General features: G+C 46.2%; 1 protein-coding gene across 1 annotated transcript in view; it reads right to left on the bottom strand.

Moving 5' to 3' along the window:
- Window positions 1–24148, bottom strand: part of hpse2 (heparanase 2) — a 480230-nt gene that overhangs the window by 180782 nt on the left and 275300 nt on the right. The window contains exons 8-9 of the mRNA XM_063072085.1: window positions 9533–9639; window positions 7432–7546 (exon numbers count right to left, since the gene is read on the bottom strand). Of these exons, the coding sequence (XP_062928155.1) occupies window positions 7432–7546; window positions 9533–9639 (222 nt within the window). The remainder of the gene's footprint in view (window positions 1–7431; window positions 7547–9532; window positions 9640–24148) is intronic.

Genomic DNA, 24148 nt, shown 5'->3' with positions numbered 1-24148 from the left:
GCATCCTCCACAGCTCGGTTGGAGTTAAGTGCAAAGTAGAGGAGCAGCACTTCATAATCCATCTGGGCCGTCTCCAACCTAATGGCTCGAACATCAAATTCCCAAACATCCAGGAACCACTCCCCTATGTCCCAACCCCCACGTTATTTATTTTTTCTATCACCCTGCTCCCCATCGTCTCATCTCTTTCCCCTGTCCTCTCCATCTGCCCATGGCCCCCTTCCCACCTTCCTTTATCTCATGCTCTACCTTCCACTTTTATCAGGATCCATCTTCATCATTCTTCCTACCACCTCTCAGATTCTCGCTTCATTCCCACTCTCCTCCACCCCACAACTGCCCATTACCTTCCCTTTGCTCACCTGGATCTAGCTATCACTCACCAATTCTTGCTCAACACCTTCCCCCCACCTTTTCATACCAACTATCGCCCCTATTTCTTCCCAGTATCAATAAAGGGTCTTGAACCAAAATGGGACTATTCATTTCCCTCTTCGGATGCTGCCTGAGCTGCTGAGTTCCCCCAGTGCCTTTGTCTGTTACTCAACACCAAGATGTCCCAGCATTTATTCGTAACAAATTTGGGCATCCTCTTGCCCAAGAGCTCCCATAGAGTGAGCTAGTATCAGGGTGGAGAGGCTGAAGGCCCAGTGTCTGAGAGTCTGGGGTCAAGGATGTCTGGAGGCCTGTCTGTGTGTCTGAGTGAGCGGGTGGGAGGATGGGCGGCGGGAAAGGGGCTTGTTTCGCAGCTATTGTCTTGTTAGTTTTGTTGTCGCCACTGTCTGTGCCATTCTGATCAACACAGTGAGCATGTTTTCTCCGGAATGTGTGGTGACTCCTGCGGGCCACCTCCACCATATCTCAGACTTTGTTGGTTGTTAACGCAAACGACACATCTCACCAAACAAAAGGAATTCTGCAGATGCTGGAAATTCAAGCAACATACATCAAAGTTGCTGGTGAACGCAGCAGGCCAGGCAGCATCTATAGGAAGAGGCGCAGTCGACGTTTCAGGCCGAGACCCTTCGTCAGGACTAACTGAAGGAAGAGTGAGTAAGGGTTCATCGTCTGCTGTGGCTGATGTGGGCTTGAAAAACGACAGTATGCTTGACTGCTTAGCCTCGCGCATTTTCCTATCATACAGTTCTTTGTAAGCACTCAAACCATCCTGCAAATATGCCCTCGACCTATGCATCCTTTCAAAATTGCAGTCGTACTTTTCTGCAATCATTGTTGTCAATTGCAGTGAAAATCTCACACAGTTGCTTCACGTTCAGTTCCTGACGAAGGGTCTCGGCCTGAAACGTCGACTGCGCCTCTTCCTATAGATGCTGCCTGGCCTGCTGCGTTCACCAGCAACTTTGATGTATGTTGGTTGACACATCTCACCGTATATTTCAATGTACACGTGATAAATAAATAAACCCGAATGACATCCCCCTTGTTACGAGTGAAGGAGGAAAGGAGCGCGTTGTGTAGCTTTGGCAGGATACCCGATGTAAACCACCAATACATGTGAAAGCCTTGCTGCCTCTCCCAGTTCTCTCCCACCCTTTCAACCCTAACAACTCTCCTCAACCCCCCCCCACATACCCCTACCCGCCCAACTCTCCCCAACCCCCAACTCTCTTCCATCCCAGCTCCCCCACCCCATCTCTCCTCACCAGCCCAACTCTCCCCCACCCCCAACTCTCTCACACCCCAACCCTCCCCACCACCCCAGCTTCCCCACCCCAACTCTTCCCACCACCCCAATTCTCTCCCATTCAACCTACCCCACCCTCTCACCTCCCCCACCCCAACTCTTCCCATCGCAACTACCCCACCCTTCCATCTCCCCCACCCCTAACTCTCCCCACCCACAACTCTCCCCCACCTCCCAATTCTCCTCCAAACCCCATCTCTCCCAAATCCCCAAATCTCCCCTCCCCCAAACCCTCCCCACCTTCCCACCTCTCCCCATTCCCAAATCTCCCCACCCAATTCTTCCCCCACCCCCAACACCCCCAACCCCTAACTCTCTCCCACTTCAACTCCCCCACCCTCCAAACTCTTTTCTGCCCCCATCTGTCCCCAAACCCCAAATCTCCCCTCACCCTAACTCTCCCCACACCCCAACTCTCATCCACCCTCCAACATCCCCAACCTCCAATTCCCCCCACCTTCCCACCTTCCCCCACCATATCAACTCTCCCACCCCCAACTTCCCCCCACCCACAACTCTCCCCAGCTCCTAAATCTTCCCCACCCTCCCACCTCTCCCTCAATCTTCCAATCTCCACCACCTCTCCCCTCTTCCCCCAGCCTTTCACCCATCCAAATTTCCTTCAATCTTCCAATCTCCCTCACCCTCCAAAATTTCCCCTACCTTCCCATCTGTCCCTCAACTGTCCAGTTCTCCCCAGCCTCCCAAATGACCTCGCCTCCTAACTCTCCCCTACCTTTCCAAATTTCCCCTACCACCCAACTCTCCTCAAGCCCCCCAATTCTACTGTCTGGAAACTGCAGACATAATTCTAAACTTTGTTTGTGCTGTCAGGCTGGGGGAAGGGTGGGTGAATATCTGTCACATCTGAGGAAGGGAAGGGAACGGAGGTTATCATTTTGAAGCATCAGTCCTGGGTCCAGCTTGTGTGCCATTATAAAGAAGGCACAGCAGTGCCTCTACTTTCTTAGAAGTTTGCAAAGATCTAACGTATCATCTAAAACCTTGACAAACTTCTATAGATGTGTGGTGTAGGGTATATTGACTGGTTACATCACGGTCTGTATGGGAACACCAGTGCCCTTGAACAGAAAAGCCTACAAAAGGTAGCAGACATAGCCCAGTCTATCATGGATAAAGCCCTCCTCACAACTGTGCACATTTACAAGGAGTGTTATCGCAGGAAAGCAGCATCCATCATCAAGAACCTCCACCATCCTCTCTTCTCACTGCTGCCATCAGGAAGGGGATACAGGAGCCTCAGGTCGCACACCACCGGACTGAGGAACGGTTATTGCCCTTCAACCATCAGGCTCCGGAAACAAAGTGGGCAACTTCACTCATCCCAACACTGAGGTCCCAATTGATTTCACAGTCTAAGGACTCATTTTCAAAGACTCTGCAAACCCCTGTTCTCAATAGTATTTTATACATACCCATCTATTATTATTATTTCAGTTTTCTTGTTGTCTTTCACCAATGGCTGTTTGTCCATTTTGTTAATGTGTAGTTTTTAAAATTGATTTTTGATCACGGCACAACAGTGTAATCACATGGATGTCAGTGAGTTAGGACAGCAAGAAGAGTTTAAAAAGAGATAGCTTTACAGAGTGGATGTCAGAGGAGCAGGTGACAGAGTAGAGGGAGACGGAGTAGGAGGGCTCTGGCTCAATGGGGCTCAGGCGATAACGGGTCGAAGCGAGGTCAGTTACTTGTGAAGAATAGAAACAGGAAGTATGTGTGTGAGGCAGGTGTTCTGTGCTTGGTGTCACATGTGGGACATCCGGGAGGCTCCCAGCCTCCCGGACGGCCACATCTGCGCCAGGTACATCGAGCTGCACCTCGTTAGGGATGGGGTTAGGGAACTGGAGATGCAGCCCGATGACCTTCGTCTGGTCAGGGACAGCGAGGAGGTGATAGAGAGGAGCTATAGGCAAGTGGTCACACCGGGGTCTTGGGAGACAGATAAGTGGGTAACAGTCAGGAGAGGGAAGGGCAAGAGTCAGATATGACAGAGTAACCCCAGTGGCTGTTCCCCTTTACAATAAGTAGTCCTGCTTGAGTACTGTTGGCGGGTGGGGGAATGGCCTACCTGGGGGAAGCAACAGTGGCCGTGTCTCTGGCACAGAGTCTGGCCCTGTGGCTCAGAAGGGTAGGGAAAGGAAGAGGATGGCAGCAGGGATAGGGGACTCTATAATTAGGGGGTCAGACAGGCGATTCTGTGGACGCAGGAAAGAAACACGGGTGGTAGTTTGCCTCCCAGGTGCCAGGATCTGGGATGTTTCTGATCACGTCCATGATATCCTGAAGTGGGAAGGAGAACAGCTGGAGGTCGTGGTACATATTGGTACCAACGACATAGGTAGGAAAAGGGAGGAAGTCCTGAAAACAGACTACAGGGAGTTAGGAAGAAAGTTGAGAAGCAGGATCTCAAAGGTAGTAATCTCGGGATTACTGCCTGTGCCATGTGACAGTGAGTATAGGAATAGAGTGAAGTGGAGGATAAATGTGTGGCTGAGGGATTGGAGCAGGGGGCAGGGATTCAGATTTTTGGATCATTGGGATCTCTTCTGGGACAGACGTGGCCTGTACAAAAAGGACGGTTTACTCTTGAATCCAAATAGGACCAATATCCTGGCAGGGAGGTTTGCTAAGGCTATTGGGGAGAGTTTAAATTATAATTGCTGGGGGTGGGAACCGAACTAAAGGGACGGAGGAAGGGGCAGTTGGCTCACAAATTGAGTAAGCTTGGAGACAGTGCAAAAGGGAGGATAGGCAGGTGATAGAGAAGGGATGCACTCAGTCCGTGGTCTGAGATGTGTCTATTTTAATGCAAGGAGTATTATGAACAAAGCGGATGAGCTTAGAGCTTGGATCAGCACTTGGAGCTATGATGTTGTGACTATGATGCTACGGAGACTTGGATGGTGCAGGGGCAGGAATGGTTACTTCGAGGGCCAGGCTTTAGATGTTTCAGAAAGGACAGGGAGGGAGGCAAAAGAGGTGGGGGCGTGGCACTGCTGATCAGAGATAGTGTCACGGCTGCAGAAAAGGAGGAAGTCATGGAGGGGGTGCCTACTGAGTCTCTGTGGGTGGAAGTTAGAAACAGGAAGGGGTCAATAACTCCACTGGGTGTTTTTCATAGACCACCCAATAGTAACAGGGACATCGAGGAGCAGATGGGGAGACAGATTCTGCAAAGGTGTAATAATAATGGAGTTGTCGTGGTTGGACATTTTAATTTCCCAAATATTGATTTGCTGATGACACAAAGTTTGGGGGTGTTGTGGATAGTGTGGAGGGCTGTCAGAAGTTACAGCGGGACATCGATAGGTTGCAAAACTGGGCTGAGAAATGGCAGATGGAGTTCAACCCAGATAAGTGTGAGGTGGTTCATTCTGATAGGTCAAATATGATGGTAGAATATAGTATTAATGGTAAGACTCTTGGCAGTGTGGAGGATCAGAGGGATATTGTGGTCTGAGTCCACAGGACACTCAAAGCTGCTGCACAGGTTGACCTTGTGGTTTGGAAAGCATACGGTGCATTGGCCTTCATCAATCATGGGACTGAGTTTAGGAGCCGAGAGGTAATGTTGCAGCACTATAGGACGCAGGTCAGACCCCACTTGGAGTACTGTGCTCAGTTCTGGTCACCCCTCTGCTGGAAGGATGTGGAAACCATAGAAAGGGTGCAGAGGAGATTTACAAGGATGTTGCCTGTATTAGGGAGTGTCCCTTATGGGAATAGGTTGAGTGAACTCAGCTTTTTCCACTTGGAACGACGGAGGATGAGAGGTGACCTGATAGAGGTGTATAAGATGATGAGAGGCATTGATCGTGTGGATAGTCAGAGGCTTTTTCCCAGGGCTGAAATGGCTAGCACATAGAGGGCACAGTGTTAAGGTGCTTGGAAGTAGGTACAGAGGAGATGTCAGGGGTAAGATTTTTACGCAGAGAGTGTCGAGTGTGTGGAATGGGCTACCAGCGACGGTGGGGGAGGCAGATACGATAGGGTCTTTTAAGAGACTCCTGGATGAGTACATGGAGCTTTGAAAAATAGGGGGCTATGGGTAACCCTAGGTAATTTCTACAAGTACATGTTCGGCACAGCATTGTGGGCCGAAGGGCCTGTACTGTGCTGTAGGTTTTCTATGTTTCTATGATTTAATTGATTTACTGTGAACTTCTGCAAGAAAATGAATTCCAGGGTTGTATGTGGTGACATATATGTACTTCGATAATACATTTACTTTGAATTTTGAACTCATCACCTGCAGCCACATGTACACTCTATATTTTATTTCTGGTTTCCCAATAACAACTTGAGCTGGACAAGGAAAAGGGGAAGAATTTCACTGAGTTTATAAAACCTTGTTAATCTTAGTAGTGTAAGAGACAGTAAAGTCCACACACGATTGGGTTATCTTTGTACTGCGGTGAGTCTTACACAAGGCATGCAGAACTTTTGAAGAGAAAGGTTGCTTTTAAACAAAATTGGAGGTGATCTAGCTGCCAAAGGACACGTATACAGCTTTTACACCCCTGGTCATAAAGCAACTGGTCACAGCACTGCAATAAAGTAGGAAATCAAAGCGCCAAGGTAGATTCCCATTGTGGCATATCTGGTCGACAGGTGCGCTCTCCAGCTGTGCACCAACGTTTGTTTTGATATAATCGGCAACTTACATCTGCAGAGCCCAAGGTCTGCGGGAAGCAGAGTTTTCCTGACTGATTCACAGTGACGGTGAACATCTCACAGGAGGAGTGCATGAGGTTCAGAGGAGCAAGGTTGTACTTGTAGGGAAGGAGGTTTCAATTAGTGTACCAGATCGGTGCCATGGAATGGTTGAAGAAAGGGTTTCGTCTCCACTTATGCTTTCTACTTTCTCAGCATTTCCAACAGCTCCCTACAGATTCCACTACCCATCCACATACTCGTAAACGGAAGCTGAACTATGTTGATGATTCTATTACACTAACCCTACAGTCATCCATTTTCTTTTCCTCCTCATTTCCTCCAGATCTCACCACTCTCACACACACGATGGGAGGACAATTTACGGTGGTCAGCTAACCCACCAACCCGCAGGTGTTCAGTGGAGGGGTGGGAGGAAATCGGAGCTCCTGAAGGAACCCCAAAAGGGAGAACATGCCAACTCCACACAGACAGCCCCGGAGATGAGGATCAACCGTAGGTGTCTGGAGCTGTGCTGAGGCGACTGATTCGCTGCTGAAGGGAAAACTTCTAGAAGATGAGCTTTATTTGTCACACGTACATTGAAACATGGAGTGAAATGGGCTGTTTGCATCAATAACCAAAACACCTCAAGGATGTATTGGAGGCAGCCCACGAATATCACCATACTTCCAACACCTATATAGCATGCCCACAACTCACTATCCCAAACTCATATTTCTTTTGGAATGTGGGAGGAAACTAAAGCACCCAGAGGAAACCCACACAGCCAACAGGGAGAACATGCAACCTCGTCACAGAGAGTGGTGGGAAGTGAGACTGGGTAGTTGGTGCTGTAATGGTGTAATACTAATCACAGTGTTACCCTGACTCCCTATGGTCACTACACAAGTTTCAGGAGAAAAGATGGGTGGTGACGGTCATGAATTGAATCAAGTACTACCTTTTCCCCTGGTCATCCTACCCACATGATGAGTTAACTGCTCAGGAGCCAAGGCAGTACGAACTGAAGATTTCTCCCAGCTTACCGGCAATGGGTTGAAGTTCTGATCGACCAGGTGGTTGTATCCGTGATCGAAGAACGAATTGCGAAACACCACATCCATCCCCTGTTTGGCCGACATTCCCAGTGTATTTAACCAGCTGTGTGGACAGAAGACATTTGTAAAATCATGTGGGTCATAGATAAATGATAATCAATGTCTTTTCCCCTGGGTGGGAAATAGAGCGAACAGATTTAAGGTGAGGGGAGAAATCCAAGGGAACTCAGTGGCCACTTTATTAGGTACACCTGCTTGTTAATGCAAATATCCAATCAGCCAATCACGTGGCAGCAGCTCAATGTATAAAAGCATGCATTCACGGTCAAGAGGTTCAGTTGTTGTACAGACAAAACATCTAAATGGGGAAGAAATGTGATCTAAGTGACTTTGACCGTGGGAAGATTGTTGTTGCCAAATGAGATGGTTTGAGTATCTCAGAATTTTCACGCGACAACCGTCTCCAGAGTTTATAGAGAATGGTGCAAAAAACATACAAGATCCAGTGAGTGGCAGTTCTGTGGATGAAAACACCTTGTTACTGAGAGAGGTCGGAGGAGGGTGGCCAGACTGGTTCAAGTTGACGGGAAGGTGACTGTAACTCAGATAACCACACGTAACAACAGTGGTGTGCAGAAGAGCATTTCTGACACAGAAAATGTTTAAACTTGAACTGGGTGGGCTACAGCAGCAGACCACAAATATACACTCAGTGGCCACTTTATTAGGTACAGGAGGTGCTGAATAAAGTTGCCGCTGAGTGTATTACAGTACAGTCCATAGCCTTTCATTTTCCTTACATCCATTCTTACATCTAAAATTCTCTTAAATTTCCCTAACTGTACCTGTACTCCCTGCACTTTCTATAAACTATATTTTGAGGGTGCCTAATTTTTTTTCCTTTCAGGTAAGAATCAGATTGCTATATTTCTTAACCTATAGGAGGGAGGAGAAGATGGCGGCACGACGCAGCGTGCGCAGCCGTTCCGAATGATATCGATATGTGTAACCAGGGGTGCCGTGCACAATCTGGATTTGATGAGGACGGCTGTGAGAAGCACGGAGGAACATCTGGATTAACTTCTGAAATGCCCGCTTTGCTGCCGCTGCTACTGTGTGATCGAGAATCTCCGGAGGGGAAGGCCCCAAATCCTCGGCTTTGCGTATCGCCTGTTGCCGGGGCCGGGGTCGAAATGTTCGACAGAGGGTGCTCGGTGCGTCGGTGTCAAATAGGTGGTCGGAGGCTCGGAGTTTTTCGGACGGACTCGGAGTCGGACTGTGATCGGATGCTTCCGGGATGCTGCATCGGCAAGTTGGCGGCGCTGGAGGTTCACCGTCTGCGCGAGATGATGGGACTTTCGAGAGACTCTGAGACTTTTACTGTGCCATGGTCTGTTCGTATCAAATTACGGTATTGCTTTGCACTGTTGTAACTATATGTTATAATTATGTGGTTTTTGTTAGTTTTTAAGTTGGGTTGTCATGTGTTTTTGTGATATTCTGGAAAAACATTTTTGTCATTTCTTAATGCATGCATTACTAAATGACAATAAAAGGGGACTGCATGTCCTCATAATCATAATCATAATCATAAACTAGTAACTTAATATATTAATTAATTTTGATATACTGCTGTTGTGACATTTAGACCTTAGCACATAGGAACAGAATCAGGCCATTTGACCCATCGAGTCTGCCCCACCATTCTATCATGGCTGATTTATTTTCCCTCTCAACCTCATTCTCCTGCCTTTTCCTCATAACCTTTAACACCTTTGCTAATCAAGAACCTATCAACCTCTGCTTTAAATATATACCCAGTATATATTTATACTGCCTGTGACAAATTCCACAAATTCACCACTCTGTAGCTAAAGAAATTCTTCTGCAACGCTGTTGTAAAGGGATGTCCTTCTGTTCGGACACTGTGCCCTCTGGTCATTTCAATCATTTAAATGTTTCTCCATTTTTCTTCTATCCATTGTTACAACTAAGAGTATCTTAAATTTCCCTAACGTCCCTAAATGTACCCGTACCTCCCTGTCCAATCATTGGCCTAAGCATTTAAGGCCGGAGAGTGGATACTTACAGAAACCCTGCAGCATACGTATCAGAAAGGTTGGTTGTCCCTCCAGCCCAGGCTGGTCCAACCCCTGCAAGCCAGACCTTTTTCCCCGGTGCATGAGAATTCACAATCTGTTGGAAGGAAATAATAGTGTCGTTTGGCACTTTAAAAGACAACAAAACATAATCCAGTTAACACAATGATCCCAAGTAATCTCAGTATTGGGCTCGAGGACAGCTGACGTTATATGCCCTGGTGAGCTTTGCAGAGCAGAGGGACCTCGGAATATAAGTACACGATTCTCTGCAAGTGGTGTCACAGGCAGACAGGGTGGCAAAGAAGCCTTTTCTGCAATGCTGGCCTTTGCTAATCGGAGCATTGACTATAAAGTTGGAATGTTAAGCTGCAGTCATACAAGACATTGATGAGGCCATATGTATTTTGTGTTCGGCTTCAGTCACCCTGTATTGGATGTGATGCATTAAGATGGAAAGATTGCAGAGAAGGTTTCTGAGGATGTTGCCAGGTCTTGATTCAGACTCATTTATTGATCACATGTAATGCACAAACAAACAACACAACCCAGCAATGTGCTAGGTGCAGCCCGCTAGAGGGCCGAGTTTGGGAGAGAATTTGAGCAGGTTGGGACGTTTTCCATTGGAGTGCAGGAGACTGAGGGGTGATCTAACGGAGGTTATAAAATCACAAGGGGCATGGATACGGTCAATGTGCACAGGCTTTTTCCCCCCAAGGTTGGAGAATCAGGAGGTAGAGAGCACAGGTTTAAAGTAAGAGGCACTGGAGGGACAACCAACCTTTCTGATGTCTACACAACAAAGTTCCTGTGAGTATCCACTCACTGGGTTTAAGTTACCTGAACTTCTTCACCCAGATGGTGCATACATGGAACAAGCTGACAGAGGAAGTATTTGAGACAGGTACATGAACAATATTTGCAGAAGTGCATGAATAAGAAGGGTTTAGTGGGATGCGGGCCAAATGGGACTAGTTTAGATGGGGATCTTGATCAGTGTGGACCAGTTGGGCTCAGGAGCCTTCCATATGGCTTGATAGAAGTTAAAACATGGAATACTTTGGTGATGATCGGACTGAGTCCTCCACGTTCCCACCCTCCTTCAGTCTGAATATCCACACTCAAAATCCCCTGCATCTGAGAAATCCACTGAAAATTTTTCTCCATTAGGTTGAGATAATCATGCCACCATTAATCCATCGGATAGGACACGTGATGCTGTCAGGCAGGACACTGGCACCCATTGTATATCCGGCCACCAGATCTCCCACCACAGTGGGACAGTGATAGATCCGCTGCCTCACTGCTTTAGTGACCAGGGTTCAATACTGACCTCAGGAACTGTCTGCACGCTCTTACTGTGACAACATGGGTCTGACAGCATGTTTTCTTGACAGTGTGGGCTGGTAGGATAATTGGCTGCTGTCAGTTGCCCCTAGAGTGAGGAAGAGTGGTAGAATCCAGGGGGTATGTGATGAAAGTGTGGGGAGAATAAAATGGGTTCAGGTCAGATCTGGGTAAAAATGTTCCTTGATGAATAGAATGAATTTGTTTGGCTGAAGGGCCTGTTTCCATAATGTATCTCTCTATAAAAGTTCACACCTTGTATGACTGGTTCTCAAAGGTTGTCTATCACAGAGAGGGAGTGTGTGTGTGAGAGTGTGTGAGAGTGAGAGTGTGTATGTGTGTGTGGGAGGGGGAGGGAGGATGGAGAGGGAGAGGGAGAGGGGAGAGAGAGAGAAAGAGAGAGGGAAGGAGAGAGAGAGTGGGGGAGGGGGAGAAGGAGAGGGAGAGAGTGAGCAGAGCTAGTCAAACTTCTCAGAGTTAAGAGAATTGAACAGTAATCTCAGTTCTTTCTCCCTGCATCAGCACAATCTGATCACTCATGTTTTGTGATGTGGACATTGGGAGAAAGTGCATCATTTAATGAACCTCTTACTGGAGAGGGCAGTGAACTGATATCTTGAGGGGATCCAACCTCACTGAAACCAATTCTTCCAAGGCTCAAGATAGATATTGGGAGGCTCCTCCCCTAGTCAGGGAGTCTAGAACAAGGAGGGATGTCTCTGGGGAAATGCCTTCACTCAGAGAGGTCCTTGGGTCCCTCACTTCCACAGAGGGCTGCAGATACACAGCTGTTGGGTACACTTCCCCTCAATGTCAACAAAATGAAAGAGCTGGTCATTGGCTTCAGGGGTCCTTGTGAATCTTGAAGCAGAAGCCCAAGTTTCGCACCCAGTGAAGTCTGGAGGGGAAAGACGAAGGTCGAAGCATGAAAAAATCAGAAGGGTCTGAAGGAACCATGAAGGCACGGGGTCAGAGGTCCATGCAAGTCCGGAAGTTGAGAGCTGAAGGTCAAACGTGCAACCATCTCCCTGATGTGAAGTTCAATGTTGGACGCCCAAGATCTGAAAGTCTGAGATTGGAGGCCCGGAGGATGGACGCCTGTCTGGGTGTGTAAGTGGGTAGGAGGAATATAAAAGGGTTTTTTTTTTCTGTCATCTTGATGTAGTGGCTGTTTGTGCTGTCCTATTTTGCCACTGGAATGTGTGCTGACACTTGCAGGTTGGTCCCAGCTTATCCTTGGATGTGCTGGTTGTTAACATAATTGCCACATTTTCTGATGTACATGTGATAAATAATCTGAATCTGGAAGGAAGGCAGCTTACATGCTCCTGTCCACATCAACAGTGTTTAGGATCAAAGGGTTGCGAGCTTCAAGTTTCTAGGAGTGAACTGGTGTGTTCTTCTACTGAATGTTTTGCCTCTGTTGATGAAGGAACGGTGTCCTCTGCCTCTCACACTGACAAAGCTTCACAGCCCTTCAGAGAGCAATTGTGAGACAGTGAATTTGTTGTCGGACTGAACAGTCAAAGAGTAGCTGGGACGTGTGTGATCAGAAAAACAACGCCAGGTCTCTTCAACCATTCAGACCAAAGACACCTTACTGAGGCTCCAGCTAGAATATTTAATTGAATATAAAATCATATTCTTCCACACAGAGACACAATGACTAACCAAGGCAGGGATATTGCTCTGCTTCCTTTTCACAGAATACTACTTGGATCACACCCAGCTGCTGGACACTGAAGAAAGCCAAACTAATGCAGATAAACATTCTGAAAAAGAAACTCAATAGATTCTGCAGATGCTGGAAATCTTGAGTAACACACACAAAGTGCTGAAGGAACTCAGCGGGTCAGGCAGCACCTTTAGAGGGGAGTAAACAGTCGCTGTTTCGGGCCGAGACCATTCATTGAGACTGGAAAGGAAGGGGGAAGAAGCCAGAATAAGAAGGAGGAAGGTGATAGGTGGAGCTGAGTGAGGGGGAATGAAGTGAGAACCTGGGAGGTGACGGGTAGAAAAGATAGAGGGCTGAAGATGAAGGAATCTGATAGGAGAGGAGAGTGGATCGTGGGAGAAAGTGAGAAAGGGAAGGAAGAAGAGCAGCAGAGGGAGCTGACAGACTGGAGAGGAGAAGAGAAGCGGGGAGTGCTGTACTAGCACTGCCAAGCTGTGCTAGTCTAAGATAACCGAGCAAAAATCTGTGGTAAATCAGCCTAACTTTTCCTCGTGTTGTACTTCTCACAGTGACACTGCCTATGTGGGGCAGGGTGAGAGATAGAATATTCTGCTCCAATGTGTTGTCTAGTGTCACTTTAATGTCCACGTTAGTCAAATGGCAGTTTTCCTCCTTCATTCCTGGCAGATTCATAGGGTCACAGAGCACTACAGCACAGTAAGAGGCCTGTCGGCCCATTCAGTCAATGCTAACCTGTTATTCTGCCTAGTCCCATTGACCCACACCTGGACCGCATTTCTCCATACCCCAAAACATTCCAATAAACCTTAATCCAACCTCTGACTTGCTTTAAAATTCATTTTGTACTTGTGTCTCAAGCTCTGCAATTATGAAACTAAAACAAAACAGATTAACTCCATACTAACCAGATTTGTTAGCACCTTGGAAACTTGTGCAATAGGGAGTCACAGAGGACTAGAGTACAGAAACAGGCCCTTCTGCCCATCTAGTCCGTGCCAAACTGTTACTCTACCTAGTGCCATTGATCCACACCTTGGCCACAGCCCTCCATAACCCTCCCATCCACATTCCTATCCAAATGTCTCTTAAACTTTGCAATTGAACCCACATCTACCACTTCCACAGTTAGCTCGTTCACACCCTCACCACTATCTGTGAAGAAGTTCCTCCTCAGGTTCTCCTTAAGTATTTCACCTTTCACCGTTAACACATGACAGGTAAAGCCCTCCGAACCATTGAGCACATCTACATGAACCGCTGTCACTGGAAAGCAGCATCCATCATCAGGAGCCCTACCACGCAAGTCACGCTCTCTCCTCACTGCTGCCATCAGGAAGAAGATACCAGAGCCTCAGGACTCACACCACCAGGTTCAGAAACAGTCACTGCCCCTCAACCATCAGGCTCTTGAACCAAAGGGGATAACTTCATTCAACTTCACTTGCCCTATCATTGAAATGTTCCCACAACCAATGGCCTCACTTTCAAGGACTATTCATCTCATCTCCTTGATATTTATTGCTTATTTATTTATTATCAATCTTTATTTCTTTTTGTATTTGCATTTTCTGTACTCTGGTTGAACACCCAGGTTGGGTGGTCTTTCGTTGATTCTGTAATGGTTATTATTCTATAGATCTATTGAGGATGCCCACAAGAAAATGAATTTCAGTGTTGTATATATGACATGTATGTATCAGTAATACATTTACTTTGAACTTTGACCTCTAGTTCACATTTCACCCAACCTTAGTGGAGAAAGCCTGTTTGCACTTACCCTGTCTCTATCCCTATAGATTACCACATCTCTTCACATTTTTTTAAAACCGAAACCTGAACTGTCAACGCCTTTGGCTTAAATGTTGGTCAATGGAGGGAGGCTGCTTTGTATGATGGATTGGGCTGCATTCATTACTCTAAAATTTCTCACTTCTTCTCGCTGTCATCATCAGGAAGAAGATACAGGAGCCTCAGGTCCTGCACTACCAGATTCTGGAACAGTTATTACCCCTCAACCATCCGGCTCTTCAACCAAAGGGGATAACTTCACTCACTCCATTACTGAACTGTTCCCACAAACTATGGACTCAATTTCAAGGACTCTTCATCTCATGTTCTCAATTCTTTTGAATTTACAGTTTGTCTTTTGCACATTGGTTGTTTGTCCTTCTTGTTGGGTGAGGTCTTTCATTGGTTCTATTGTGTCTCTTGAATTTATTGTGTATGCCTGTAAAAGTGAATCGCAGGGTTGTATATGGTGATATATATGTGCACTTTGATAGTAAATGTCATTTGAACATTGAACTTTGGAGTGTAGCAGACAGAGGTGCCATCTTATAGAGGCGTATAAAACCACAAGGTGAATAGATAGAGTGAATGTTCTCAGTCTTTCTCCAGGGGCTGGAAGATTAAGAACTAGAGGACATACAGAAGCTTTAGGTGAGAGGGAAAATACTTCATAGGAACTTCAGGGTCATCTCTTTTAACCAGAGGATGGTTTGTACGTGGAGCAAATTGTCTGGGGATGTATTTGAGGCAGATACAATAACAACTTATTGTTGTTATTTATATGGAAGGACATAACATTAGGCTCAAGAATTTTCTGATGACTCTGCCATAGTTGGATGCATCAGCAAGGGAGATGAGGCTGAGTACAGGGCTACGGTAGGAAACTTTGTCACATGGTGTGAGCAGAATTATCTGCAGCTTAATGTGAAAAAGCCTAAGGAGCTGGTGGTAGACCTGAGGAGAGCTAAGGTACCGGTGACCCCTGTTTCCATCCAGGGGGTCAGTGTGGACATGGTGGAGGATTACAAATACCTGGGGATATGAATTGACAATAAACTGGACTGGTCTAAGAACACTGAGGCTGTCTACAAGAAGGGTCAGAGCCGTCTCTATTTCCTGAGGAGACTGAGGTCCTTTAACATCTGCCGGACGATGCTGAGGATGTTCTACGAGTCTGTGGTGGCCAGTGCTATCATGTTTGCTGTTGTGTGCTGGGGCAGCAGGCTGAGGGTAGCAGACACCAACAGAATCAACAAACTCATTTGTAAGGCCAGTGATGTTGTGGGGATGGAACTGGACTCTCTGACGTTGGTGTCTGAAAAGAGGATGCTGTCTAAGTTGCATGCCATCTTGGACAATGTCTCCCATCCACTACATAATGTACTGGGTGGGCACAGGAGTACATTCAGCCAGAGTCTCATTCCACCGAGAAGCAACACAGAGTGTCATAGGAAGTCATTCCTGCCTGTGGCCATCAAACTTTACAACTCCTCCCTTGGAGGGTCAGACACCCTGAGCCAATGGGCTGGTCCTGGACTTATTTCATAATTTACTGGCATAATTTACATATTACTATTTAACTATTTATGGTTTTATTACCATTTATTATTTATGGTGCAACTGTAACGAAAACCAATTTCCCCCGGGATCAATAAGGTATGACTATGACTAATTACTTCTACCCCATTGTTATAAGGCCATTGAACAGATTCCTAGTACAATAAGCTGGACTGTAGACTCTCCAAATCGGGGTCCACTGGAGTCTGGAGGCCAAAGAATACAGACTGTCTGGGAGTTAGAGGACTGTGTTTGTGTGTGGGGGTGAGGGAGGAACGGGACTTGTTTTGAAGTTGTTGTTTTGTTACTTATCGTGTTCAGTGTGGTTCTGCCAATCATTGTGGGCATACTATGTTGGCACCGGAATGTGTGGCGACATTTGCGGGCTGCCCCCAGCACATCCTAAGGTTGTGTTGGTTATTAATGCAAATTACACTTTATGGGCGATAATCAAACTTGAATCTTGACTTATTGTTGTTGCACTGGGGTGACATAGTAGCATAGTGGTTAGTGCAATCCAAAAGGTGGACTGATAGAGAAAAGGATCGAGTGTTTTCTGGGCATGTATGATGAATACTCTTCTCTTGGGTTTCCAGACGGGTACAGGTATTCATTATAATCAACTTTTCGATGACAAACTCTTCCACCTTCTGCAAGAATGATGCCCGGGCACGTCTAGTCCAGTGGTATTTACAACCCTGTAATCTGTCCCTCCTGATTGGTTAGTCCTCATCCAATCAGGTTTCCACGCTCCCACCTTGTTTACAATCAAATTCCAGTTCTTACTTTGAGCGGGACCTTCACCCTCGTTGCCTCCTGTTCCTGGACATTCTAACGATGCAAACCGGACGGTAGCCTCAGACATGGCACCTATCAGAAAGCCACTCACACGGACTTATACCTCAATAATAACAGCCATCATCACAATTCCCAACACAGAGTGGTTCTTTCTACTTTGATTAACCGTGCGAAAACTATTTCAGACCCAGAGAGTCTCCCTGAGGAAACAAGACAATTATGCACAACATTCCTACAGAGTGGCTACAAGGCCAAGGAAACCATTTGGGCTCTTAAAAGGGCTGACGGAAAAACCAGGGAACCTAACAATGAGGAGGAACCCATGCCTGTCTTCCCTATATTTTCACAGTTTCTGTAACGATTGCCGGAATCCCAAAGAAATACGGGATTAATACCATCCACAAACCCGTAAGGAAGCTCAAATCACAGGGGCAGGTCTGTCCGAACATCCGGCCTCTTGGCGATTGACAGCACCATGGTCCAATGGTTTTGCTTCACTGTGAGTCAAGTGCTGGTTCTACTAGGCAGCCAGTCCACGGCATCCAGCTCTTCAATGTTACTGCAGTACAAATTACCTACTGTCCTTCGCAAACTTACAATCTTAGCCACCGCAGAACACTTTGATCTCAAGAAATGTTCCATTGCAGTAGAAGATATTTCATTTTTAACCAGAATTATGGACAGCAAACTTGCTTTTAAAAAGTCCTCAAATAATGGGTGTGCCGGTGGAGACACATCTCTACCGAAGGAGTTGTAAGACTAGCCTGCAAGTCACCTTTGGGCAAAGTGTAGCATCTGCTTAGCCCTGGATCAGGGTAACGTGAAGCCATGGAAGCAGGTGGTGGATGGTCGTATGAACAGCTGGTGTATATCTCAAGTCTTGGTTATGTGACCACTCAAGCCTGCAGACAATCCCTGAAGGGTATTAATAATGGCTGGGGTCACCCATCCTGTAAAGACACCATCCAGAAGAAGTTCTGTATCAGTTCTGTAGAAAAATCTGCCCAGAACAATTCTAGTCATGGATAAGATCATGATCGCCCACAACATACGACACAGCACATAACAAACAAATGAATAAATGTTAACAGACACCAATAGACTTGGATTGGGAGAATGCTAATCCCCTCAAACAGAAGCTCCTTTACCCAGTAGAGGCTGTACTGAGCTTTTTTGGCCATAGCATCGATGTGGTTGGATCATAATAAATTGTTGTTGGGATTTGCACCCAGGAACTTGAAGCTCTCAACCATCTCCACCTCATCACCATTTCTTACACTTTATTTGTCTATCTGCACGACACCTACAAGGATGCTGGTAGGACTTGGGGGAGAGAGGCTGAGCAGGTTGGGACATTTTTCATTGGAACCTAGGGCAACAAGGGGTGATCTAGCAGAGGTCTATAAAACCATGAGTGGCATAGATAGGGTCAACGTGCACAATCTTTTTCCTAGGGTTGAGGTATGAAGAACTAGAGGGACTAGATTTAAGGCAAGAGGGGAGATATTCAAGGGTAATTTGAGGGGTGTCTATTTTCACCTAGGGAATGAATAGCCTGAGAAAGTGATTGAGCGAGGTTTGGTAACATCATTTAAAAGATATTTGGATAAGTATATGGATAGGAAAGATTAAGAAGGGCATGGGCCAGATGTAGGCAAGTGGAACTGGCTTAAATGGGCATCATGGTCAGCATACACCAAAATGGCTGAAAGTTCTGTTTCCCTGTTGTATGATTTTGTCTGTAACTATAGCAATATATTCTGCATTCTCTCTTCTTTTTCCTACCTTGATGTACAAGTGTATGGCATGTCTTGTCTGGATGGCACACAAAACAAAAGTTTATCACTGTATCTCAGAACATGTGATAATAATACACCAATCTAAATCCCAAGTACCACACAGCAGGGGAACAGAGTTCCCCAAATATAACCAGAGTCATTCAACGTGTCTGACAAAGTGTAATGTGCTCTTCAGGCCTGTACTGGGAGCTGGAGGTTGTTGGTCTCCAAGATTTTTAGAGCATCAGAATTGGTTAATTGTTGTTTAATCATAGAAACATAGAAACATAGAAAACCTACAGCACAATACGGGCCCTTCGGCCCACAAAGCTGTGCCGAACAGGTCCTTACCTTAGAACTACCTAGGCTTCCCCATAGCCCTCTATTTTGCTAAGCTCCATGTACCTATCCAGGAGCCTCTTAAAAGACCCTATCATTTCCACCTCCACCACTGCCACCAGCAGCCCATTCCACACACTCACCACTCCCTGTGTAACAAAACTTACCACTGACATCTCCTTTGTACCTACTTCCGAGCACCTTTATGCTCTCCCGTAATAGCCATTTCAGCCCTGGGAAAAGCCTCTGACTATCCACACAATCAATGCCTCTCATTATCTTGTACACCTCTATCCAGTCACCTCTCATCCTCCATCGCTCCAAGGAGAAAAATCTGAGTTCACTCAACCTATTCTCATAAGGCATGCTCCCCAATCCAGGCAACATCCTTGTAAATACTCCAAGTGGGACTGACCAGGGTCCAATATAGCTGCAACTTTACCTCTCGGCTCTTAAACCCAATCCCACGATCGATGAAGGCCAATGCACCATATGTCTTCTTAACCACAGAGTCAACCTGCATAGTAGCTTTGAATGTCCTATGAACTTGGACCCCAAGATCCCTCTGATCCTCCACACTGCCAAGAGTCTTACCATTAATATTACATTCTGTCATCAAATTTGACTTACCGAAATGAACCACCTCACACTTATCCGGGTTGAACTCCATCTGCCACTTCTCAGCCCAGTTTTGCATCCTATCAATGTCCCGCTGTAACCTCTGACAGCCCTCCACACTGTCCACAACACCCCCAACCTCTGTGTCATCAGCAAATTTACGAATCTATCCCTCCACTTCCTCATTCAGGTCATTTATAAAAATCACAAAGAGTAGGGGTCCCAGAACAGATCCCTGAGGCACACCACTGGTCACTGACCTCCATGCAGAATATGACCCGTCTACAACCACCTTTTGCCTTCTGTGAACAAGCCAATTCTGGATCAATAAAGCAATGTCCCCTTGGATCTCATGCCTCCTTGCTTTCTCAATAAGCCTTGCACGCGGTACCTTATCAAATGCCTTGCTAAAATCCATATACACTATATCTACTGCTCTTCCTTCATGAATGTGTTTAGTCACAACCTCAAAAAATTCAGTCAGACTTGTAAGGCACGACCTGCCTTTGACAAAGCCATGCTGACTACTCCTAATCATATTATGCCTCTTCAAATGTTCATAAGTCCTGCATCTCAGGATCTTCTCCATCAGCTTACCAACCACTGAAGTAAGACTCACTAGCCTATAATTTCCTGGGCTATCCCTACTCCCTTTCTTGAATCATGGAACAACATCCTCAACCCTCCAATCCTCCGGAACCTCTCCCGTCCTCAATGATGATGCAAAGATCATTGCCAGAGGCTCAGCAATCTCCTCCCTCACTTCCCACAGTAGCCTGGAGTACATCCCATCCAGTCCCGATGACTTATAGAACATAGAACAGAGAATAGTACAGCACAGTACAGGCCCTTCGGCCCACAATGTTGTGCCGACCCTCAAACCCTGCCTCCCATATAAGCCCCACCTTAAGTTCCTCCATATACCTGTCTAGTAGTCTCTTAAACTTCACTAGTGTATCTGCCTCCACCACTGACTCAGGCAGTGCATTCCACGCACCAACCACTCTCTGAGTAAAAAACCTTCCTCTAATATCCCCCTTGAACTTCCCACCCCTTACCTTAAAGCCATGTCCTCTTGTACTGAGAAGTGGTGCCCTGGGGAAGAGGCACTGGCTGTCCACTTTATCTATTCCTCTTAATATCTTGTATACCTCTTATCATGTCTCCAGGTATACAAGACATTAAGAGGATATTATCCAGCTTAATGCATTCCAAAATCTCTAGCACATCCTCTTCCTTAATATCTACATGCTCATGCTTTTCAGTCCACTGCAAGTCATCCCTACAATTGCCAGGATCCTTTTCCGTAGTGAATATACTGAAGCAAAGTATTCATTAAGTACATCCGCTATTTCCTCCGGTTCCATACTCACTTTTCCACTGTCACACTTGATTGGTCCTATCCTCTCACGTCTCATTCACACAATCGTTCAGAGTTCCTTCTGTTTTTCTGAAGTGACTCGCTCTTTGTAATGAGGTCTCCTGGTCTTTCTGTTTAAACTTGTTAAGTTTATTTTGAATGGCTCAGGGTTCTGTGGTACTTGCACTGTTTAAGTGGACATCCGATTGGCATTAATTGCAGGGTCTTAGTTTTGAGAATGTTACATCTCATGGTGTTACTCGGCAGAGCTGCTGGCGTCCTGTTAGAATTCTTCTGAACAAACTTTGGTTTCTACATTGGAGTCTGTCCTTCTCTGTACCTGTGTTCCAACATTGCCAGTGCACACTGTGACACAAAGGATCCTCAAACTGAACCTCTGTTCGGTTACTCTCTCCTGACCTACTAAATGCTTCCAACATTTCCTGTTTTAATTTCAGATTTCAGGGCAGCATGGTGGTGTCGTCATTCAGCATAACACTTCTACAGCGCCAGCAACCTAAATGCAATTCTGCCGCTGTCTGTATATTCTCCCTGTGCAATTTTGTATACCTCTGTTGTATAAGGGGCTGCAGATGGTGAAATCAGATAGGAGAGGATGGTGGAGCATGAAATCCACTTAATTTGGTTGCATTGAACAAAACTGATCTAAAACAAACAGCAAATTTTGGCAGTTATTTATCAGTTGTTTTAAAATGGTTCCAAATCTTGCTGTTAGAGTCAGATGTCAACTGAAGCAACTTCCCGAGAGGAAAGGTGGAGGATTTACCAGTTAGAGGGTGCTGCAGTCACTGCCTCCACAGTTCCAGCCGCCGCAATACGGAGCCCAGACAGCCAGCTGCTGCCAGGTGTTGCCGGCTGTCATGTCTCACTGGTGGCGGCCAGCACTTTCACACCAAGTCGCCAGTATCAAACTGTACAGGCTAAAGTCCGGGACTGACTCACATGCACGGTGAGGCATTCCAGTCCAGTTCTCATTGCTGGGTCAGAGGTGGAGGGGACAAGCAGGTTCCTGGTTGCTAATATCTCAGCCGGCCTGTCCTGGCCCTGTACATGGGCACCATCACATAAGGCAGCATCCTCTAGTTTCTTATAAGCTTGAGGAGATTTGGCATGCCATCAAATACTCTAACTTCTGCGAATGCATTACTGAAAGTTCCCACTTGCTTTAAATAGGTAACAATTATACCAGTGCCTAAGAAGAATAATGTGAGCTACCTTAATGACTATCGCCTGGTAGCACTCACATCTACAGTGATGAAATCCTTTGAGAGGTTGGTCATGACTAGACTGATCTCCTACCCCAGCAAGGACCTGGACCTTTTGCAATTTGTCTATCGCCACAATAGCTCAACAGCAGACACAATCTCAATGGCTTTTCACACAGCTTTAGACCACCCAGACCACACAAACACCTATGTCAGGATGCTGTTCATCGACTATAGCTCAGCATTTAATACCATCATCCCCACAATCCTGATTGAGAAGTTACAGAACCTGGGTGTCTGTACCTCCCTCTGCAATTGGATCCTCGACTTCCTAACCAGAAGACCACAATCTGTATGGATTGGTGATAACATCTCCTTCTCACTGACGATCAACATGGGTGCTCCTCAGGGGTGTGTGCTTAGCCCACTGCTCTACTTGGTGATACTTATCATCAAGCACACTCCCTATCCAGGTCACACGCTCTTCTCACTGCTCCCGTTTGTAAGGAAGTACAGCAGAAGCCTAAACACAAGAGATTCTTGCAGATGCTGGAAATCTAGAGCAACACACACACAAAATGCTGGAAGATCTCAGCAGGTCAGACAGCATCTACGGAGAGGAATAAACAGTCGATATTTTGGGCTGAGACCCTTCATCAGTTCACTCAGTCCAAAATGTTGACTGTATATTCCTCTCCATAGATGCTGCCTGACCTACTGAGTTCCTCCAACTTTTTGTAGGTACGGAAGCCTGAAGTCCCAAACCACCAAACAGCTCTTTTCATACAACCATCAGGTTCTTGAAACGACCTGCACAACCAGAACCCTACCTCAGCAATGGAATACCAACGACCATCTCTTGCACTGCCATGGTCTTTTGTCTTTGCTCTAAGAACTTGTTTCTCAACAGCTGGTTTTCTCACTCTTCTCCATCATGCATACTTTTTGTAAAATGAATACTCACATTATCTATGCCTGTGATGCTGGTGCAAGCAAGTTTTTAACTGGACCTGTACCTCACCGGACTTTAACAATAATCTCCTCTTCACTTACTGGCTGATTCACAGATCCCAGATGTGGCTTGCTGTTGCGTGCAATCCAAATTGCAGGCATTTTTCATCCTGAGTATCACAGCCCTGGTCTGCTGAGTTCATCCGTCATTCTGTGTGCCTCAATAAGATCATAGCATTCCAACCCGCACTCAACAAGCTTTCACCCTGTTTGCTTATCAAGAAACTTGGTTGGATGTTGGGTCAGCAGAAAGTGGACAAGGACCACCCTAGGTCAGCAAGTTATCACTGTGTTCTGGAGCCAGAATTGCATGCGAGTAAGAGGAATGAGTTCTGATGACTCCCTGGGTTTGCAGATCAGCAGGACCAGAGTTCGAGGTCTAGTGCTCAGGGTCTTGTCATCCATCTGCGAGTCTAGAGTTCAAGCCCTGGTGTTCAGTGATTGGCGCGCCCTGGGATCGATGCCGAGGATCAAGGCCCAAGGGTCGAATCAGAAATCCAGAAGTCAAAGCCTGTTGGCTAGAGCCAAGTCTGTGAATTTCTGTGAGTCCACTGATGAGGTCGAAGCCCACTCTCTGAAGTTCCTAATCCACTGGAGGCTGGAGGTCTGTCCTGGGGTTAGGGGACTACCTATGTGTGTGTGGGAGGGAGGAATAGGGCTTGCTCTGCTGTTGTTGTTTGTTGCTTGTTGTGTTCTGTGTTGTTCTGCAAAGCATTGTGGCTATGCAATGTTGACTCAAAATCAGAATGAGAATCAGGTTTAATCTCACTGGCATATGTCGTGAAATTTATTTACTTAGCAGCAGCAGTACAATGTAATACATGGTAATATAGAAAAAAAAGTAAATCAATTACAGCAAGTCTATATATGTATATTAAATAGTTAAATTAAAAATAGTGCAAAAACAGAAATAATATAAGTGAGGTAGTGTTCTTGGGTTCAATGTCCACTTAGGAATCGGACGTCAGAGGGGAAGAAACTGTTCCTGAATCGTTGAGTGTGTGCCTTTAGGCTTCCGTGCCTCCTTCCTTATGGTAGCAACGAGAAGAGGGCATTTCCTGGGAGGTTGGGGTCCTTAATGATGGATG

The sequence above is a fragment of the Mobula hypostoma genome, chromosome 19, assembly GCF_963921235.1.
Source record: "Mobula hypostoma chromosome 19, sMobHyp1.1, whole genome shotgun sequence".
Taxonomy (NCBI): Eukaryota; Metazoa; Chordata; class Chondrichthyes; order Myliobatiformes; family Myliobatidae; genus Mobula; species Mobula hypostoma.
This window is presented reverse-complemented; position numbering and strand designations above follow the sequence as displayed.